General features: G+C 51.7%; 1 protein-coding gene across 1 annotated transcript; it reads right to left on the bottom strand.

The window, feature by feature from the left end:
* Positions 1 to 1,062: 1,062 nt before the first annotated feature.
* LGALS1 (galectin 1) lies at positions 1,063 to 5,409 on the bottom strand. Its single transcript, XM_048833513.2, has 4 exons — positions 5,278 to 5,409; positions 3,251 to 3,330; positions 1,574 to 1,745; positions 1,063 to 1,269 (listed from the first exon to the last, which is right to left on the bottom strand). The coding sequence occupies exons 1-4, from the start codon at positions 5,284 to 5,286 to the stop codon at positions 1,123 to 1,125; spliced, it is 408 nt and encodes a 135-aa protein (XP_048689470.2). The 5' UTR covers positions 5,287 to 5,409; the 3' UTR covers positions 1,063 to 1,122.
* Between the last annotated feature and the right edge of the window lie 365 nt (positions 5,410 to 5,774).

Below are 5,774 nucleotides of genomic sequence, written 5' to 3'. Positions count from 1 at the left end.
CTGCCAACATAATGCTGTCCACCCTGACGCTTAGATCAGTGTAATTAGCATTGCTCAGGTGGCTTATTCAAACCCCTGAGCGATGTAGCTCTAGTAGCATAAGTGGTAGTGGGTACAAGCCCTCAGTGCCACAGATGTCATGCTTGGACTTCAAAGTAAACTAGTAGAGGGGGACCCTAGTGTAGTCTGTAGCATGGGCAGGGTACACACTAAACAGGGACAATAGGTCAATTATCTTGGAGCGTGGCTGGCAAAGAAGTACTGTACTGCTCTTAGTGTAACCCACACCTCTCCTGGGTGTGATGTTCTGTCCCATCTAGTGGCAGCGAGACCACTTAGAGAGAGGTTAAGGAGTCTGCTCTATAGCCTTAGCTAATGGCCACTTGGCTTTTAGTTCATGCAGTAGAGGCTCCTGTACTAAGCTCCAGAGGTCCCTGGTTTGATCCTGCCCACTGATGACGGCAGTCTGTCAGTGTTACACTAGTGCTCCTTTAGGATGGCTAGCAGCCCTGGAAGACAGTACAGTGTGTGTTGTGGGAGTGAGAGGGGCCTTTACAAACAAATGTAGGTAGAAGGGAGACAAACCTAGTACACCCCACTCCTGTGCCTCCGTACAACTCTACACATTCAGTGTTGACAGGGGAGCAGCCACCGTTATTCTAGTCGAGGTCTTAGACCTCTTGAGCTGTTTAGTGAGGTGTAGAGTTAGGACTAGACACATTTACCAGACTCCTCTCAATCTGAAGGAGTGTGAAGCTAAATCCTGATATTAAAAAAATTAATGCAATAAGCTAAGTAGAGCAGCTCTTAGCTTTGTTAGTGCCAAGCACAGCCACACGGCTATAGAAAGTACTTTGTTATTGATATTTTGGTCACATTATCCTAGTCCTTCAGGAAGTCCACCCTCCAGTGTCCCCAGAGAGGCTACTGGGCAACAAGCCAAATGCAGGCCCAATTCCACTCAGCTACACAAGGTGCCATCAGGTCTGACAGAAGTAAGTGACAAACCCACAGAATGGCTGTGGGAAATGCAGCAGACACAAGAAAGAGCTAGTCACTAGGTTTAGTAGACCAAATTCAGTGGTATTTATTGTGTTTCCTTTTAAATATCCCTTTGGGGAGTTATTCCAACTGGACGGATTTGATTGTGAAGTCACCTTCTGCATTCAGGAAATCGATGACCTGGAGACCCAACCGGTTAGGGAACTTGAACTGCTGGTTGTTTGGCAAAGTAATGGTTAGATTACTTGGGTCATGAGTGAAGAAGATCTGCAAGGGAGGAACAGAGGACATGTCTGCCAGATGTCCATCTTCTCCTCCTGCCCTGCCCAGGTAGCAGGATCTTTTAGCTAGAGAGTGGGGCTGGAGCAGCTTATTACTGGTTGTCAGGACTGTGTCTAACCAGCTTGGATATGTGGGAGGTGGGTGTAGTCTCCTGCCCAGACAGGGTCCTGCCCAACTCCTTGGACTGAGCCCCCTCTGTGTAATACCTCAGCTGTGTCCCCAAAAGGGAGGGCTGAGTGTGTCCCATGCACAGGGACATCACCCAGATCCACATCATTCCAGGCCTCACCTCCACATTGGTGCCCTCCTGGAAGGGGAAGGCTGATTCCCTGTGCTCAGCACCCCACTCCCCTTTGTCCTTGGAGTTGCACACAATGGTGTTCACATCCCCATGAGCATCAAAACGTGGGTTGAAGTGCAGCACTACGTTGGCTTGGTCTTTCCCTAGGTTCAGCACAAAGCTGCAAGATAGAACAAACAAGTGAGATACTGGCAGCCTCATGCATGGCACCCTAGACTGTGGCAGCATCATACACTCTTACCTCTAGGGCCTGTGGCCTTGGTGGTCACCTCAATCTGACCAGCACCAGGTCAGAATTTGTATAGAGCCCTTCAAGAAAGCCCTAGGCTTCTGCAGGAGGAATTGAGGAATGAGTAGGGGGTGCTCTTTCCTCAGATGCACTGCCCCAGAAGAGTGCAGTCTTTTGGCTAGAGACAGAGGCCCTGGGTACTTGGATCCATGGCAATTTTCAGAAGAGTGGGGCGTTCGCCCTGACCAGCTTGGAAAATTGCATTCTGCACCTTGAAGTCCCCCTGGGGTTTCAGTTGGGTGCTACATTCTTCCCTTCTTGTCCTAAGGTAGTAATTGTTGCTGTACCCCATTAAACAGCTGCCACCTTCCACCACAGAGGCAGCTGAAGGAAGCAGTTACCAACTTTTATTAATAAGCACCTCTCATCCCACAGGATCTTCCAGGGGAAGAGCCATTCTTCCCTATGGGGCCCCTCCCTCCCTTGGGGCCACCAGTCATGCAGACAAGATCGTACTGTTTAGGGAGAGGCAGCCCAGAAAGATGTGCACAGATGCTATCACACTTCAAAGGGAGCAGGAAGAGTTGGGACATGTTGCTCCTTGGAATGCCGGTCTGTTCCCAGGGTGAGAGCCAATCTCCCTTCCCACAAGGCAGGAAAACCCTGCCAACCACACACAGAGGGGACAGACTTGCTGGGTTTTGGTGGCCAGACCTGCTGGAGAGACTAGAGGCCCTCAGAGAGTAAGTCTACACAGCAAAAAAACCCAGAACAAACCAGAGCAGTTAATCTCAGAGCCTGGGTCTAGAGACTTGGGGTTGTGCTACGGCACTGAAAGATAGCCATGGAGATATTCTAGCTCAGATAGGAGAGTGGGTTTCAGAGCCCGAGTCACTGTCTCTATAGCCATTTTTAGACCTGTAGTGCAAACCTGAGTGTGGAGACCGGGGCTCTGGCCACAGGATTTATGAGGTTTTTTTAAATTGCTGGGTAGAGACCCCATGGGTACGTCTAAGCACCAATTCTATCAAGGCTGCCTCTGCCTGGCAGAGCTCCTGCAGATCCAGTTGCCCTCCTCCAACCAAAAGCCCCACCTGCCTGCTCACCACACCCAGAGAGAGGCTGTTTCCTTTCTTCACACAGAGCAGCTCCATTTCTCTTCTCTGCACTACAGGGGATGTGGTTGCTACCAGGGGAGGGGACTGGTGGACTTGCATCTGGTTTTACTTATCCTCTTGGCAGAGGGAAGGAAAAGATCGCCTCCATGTATATTGGGAAGTGACTCACTGGAAAGTGCAGCTTCAGGCATTAACCCTTTCAAAGCCACTCCCCTTTTCCACAGCAAGGGGGAATCCTTCCCTCCACCCCATAGTCAAGAAGGTCCTGCCATGTTCCCTAGACCCCTCTGTACATTTCCCCCGCACAGCATGACTTACCTCTTGGCACCTGCCGAGATTTCACCCTTCACACCAATGCGCTTTCCAGCCTTGATGCCCATATTGGTACAAACCATTCCCTGAGGAATCCAGAGAGGGACATGTTAGCCCCAGGGGTTCTGGCTCAGTTAGCTGCTCCCCTTCTGTACCCCACCCAGCCTGCAGTACAAAACAGGGCATGGGTATGGAAGAGAGACTGAGCCTTTTGGGGACAAGAGAAGGTGTTGGCACATTACTTCAGGCAGTGAGAGACAGGCACCACCACCCCACATGCCCAAGAATGCGTGCCAAAGACTATACCCCCTAGAGAGGTGACCTATAATGGTTGGGGCATTCACTGCTTCCCCAGCATAGTTACTGTAGGGGAATAGCTGTGAACATATTCACCAAGGGGGATGAAAAAAAGATCTTACCCCACCTGGCTTACCTTCACAAACGTGAGTCCTAAATGGCTCCTGAAATCTAAGCCAGGCTACACACCCCTTATGCAAAAGGGGCTCTAGCCACACCCAACTCCCCTCACTTAGCAGCTCCCAAGTCTTCACACACTAGTCCAGCTGCATTGGAGTGGAAGCCCCTTTGGTTAGGGAGCACAGACTCCCACACACTGGTTACAGCCCTGTTGTGGGTTGGTTGCAGCTGAAGCTTTTGCCCCAGGCTAGCTACTGTGAAGCATGCTTTTGTATGGTGGGGTGGTCCAAATGGGGTTGTCTGCATCCGCCGGGTGACTCAAGTGGTACTAACTGGCTCCTTGTTGCAGCCTCAGAGCTAGGATTGGAGTGGGCACGTGTCCTTGAACTCACTCCTGCAGAACTGCTCCCCCAGGCAAGGGCTGACCATGAGGTAACTGCCAACTGTGCGGGCCCTGCTTTGTGGCCAGAACCCCTCTGCCCCACCCAGTTTCTCAGCCCTTGCAGATCAGTAACTTTACCAGCCTAGAGGTTCTCTGAACTGCTCTTCCTCCTCTGCACCACTAGGGAAGCAGGAGAAAGAGGGCTACCTGCCCAAGACCAGAGCCTCAGCAGGAGAGTCATGCCCACACCCATTCTAGAACTGCCTGGAGCCACAGGGTTCTGATGAGGACTGCAAGGTGCTTTCACGGTGGCTCAGACATGTCACCCCCTCCCAGGCCCAGCCTCCTAGCTGTGGACTCATTGTGCAGCTTCCAACATACAGGGTTGTAGCCACACACCCCTCTCTGCCCCCAGCAGCCAATGAGCAAACAATACCAACTAGCTGGAACAGAGTCCCTGGGCACAATCTATGCATCTGGGCTGCACTGGCTGAAGTCATTCCTCCTCCCACCACTCTAGGGAAGAGAAAGGAGAGAGAGAGTATTTCCTAGTCATCCCCCCTGGGGGGGTGGGAGAAGAGAGAGACCAGTAGGAACAACAACCCCTCTGGTATTAGCACCTTCAAGCAATGCCCTTGCAGACACTCCCAGTTACAACTCCACCCCGCTGGTCCCTTCACCCTCAGACACCTTTGAAAGCAGGTTAAAAATCAAGAACTTTCTGAAAGTTTCAGGCCACAAGTACAAGTAGTGGGGGTAGGTATTCTAGGCATAGGATGTTCAGAAAGAGCCAGCTGCTGTTACAGTAGTATCCCATCTGCGGGTAGGAAAGGGGGAAGTTGCTAGGAGGCATCATGTCAGCCTTGAGGCAACTCTGAACTACTTCCCACCCAAAAACCCCCACCCCAAAACCCAGCTTCCCCCATGAAAGGGGCAGGGAAGAGCCTTCCTGGGGAAGCAGAGACAGACCCCACTGCTCTCATCAGAGATCAGTTCTTGTAAAACAGCATCACTACCCCACCCTCCTCTTAGATTACAGGACATTAAAAGGGGACTGCACAGCCCACCACCCTTTCAGGCAGCACAGACAACCCCTCAGCAAAGCCCCCACAACTCCCTCCAGCTTGCCAGCAGTAGTCACCCTTTGCAACGCACCACTGATTTCATCCCTCTATTCCTGCAGCCAACACCCCAGGCACAAGCCTGCCGCCTGCCTCCCTCCCCCTTCACTCACACAAGACATGGTGGTGGTGGTCTTCTCTCTCTCCCTCCAGCTACCAAGATCTATCAAACAGATGTGGGCAAGTACTGTGCTGCTCCCATGCCCTTAAATAGTTGGGCAGCTGATGAGTCATACACTGAGTCACCCCTCCCTTCAGCCAATCAGAAATAGCTGGGGGGGGGGGCTTGGAATTTTGATGATAGGTCACACCCTCCCAAAAGCTATCAAGGCAGAGCTTTCTCCCCAGCCTCTGGATGCTAAACCCCACCTTCCCCAAGCAGCCAGCCAGTCACTGGAGTCAGATCCAGCTCCAGTGGCCACAGAGCCAGTGGAAAATAGCTTTAGGATGAGAGTGTTTTAAACAAAAATCCAAGATGTTTAAACAAAAATATCCCAAACCGTTAAACTGTATGAGAATTGGCAGGGTGGGGCGGGGCAGAGCTAGATCCTTCATTCCAGACAGCCTTGGGTGGCTAGAAGCACCAGAACCAAAGTGGTGCACGGGGACC

Source organism: Caretta caretta, chromosome 1, assembly GCF_965140235.1.
Source record: "Caretta caretta isolate rCarCar2 chromosome 1, rCarCar1.hap1, whole genome shotgun sequence".
NCBI lineage: Eukaryota > Metazoa > Chordata > Testudines > Cheloniidae > Caretta > Caretta caretta.
Note: the sequence above shows the minus strand (reverse complement) of the source record. Positions and strands in the feature narration are given on the sequence as shown.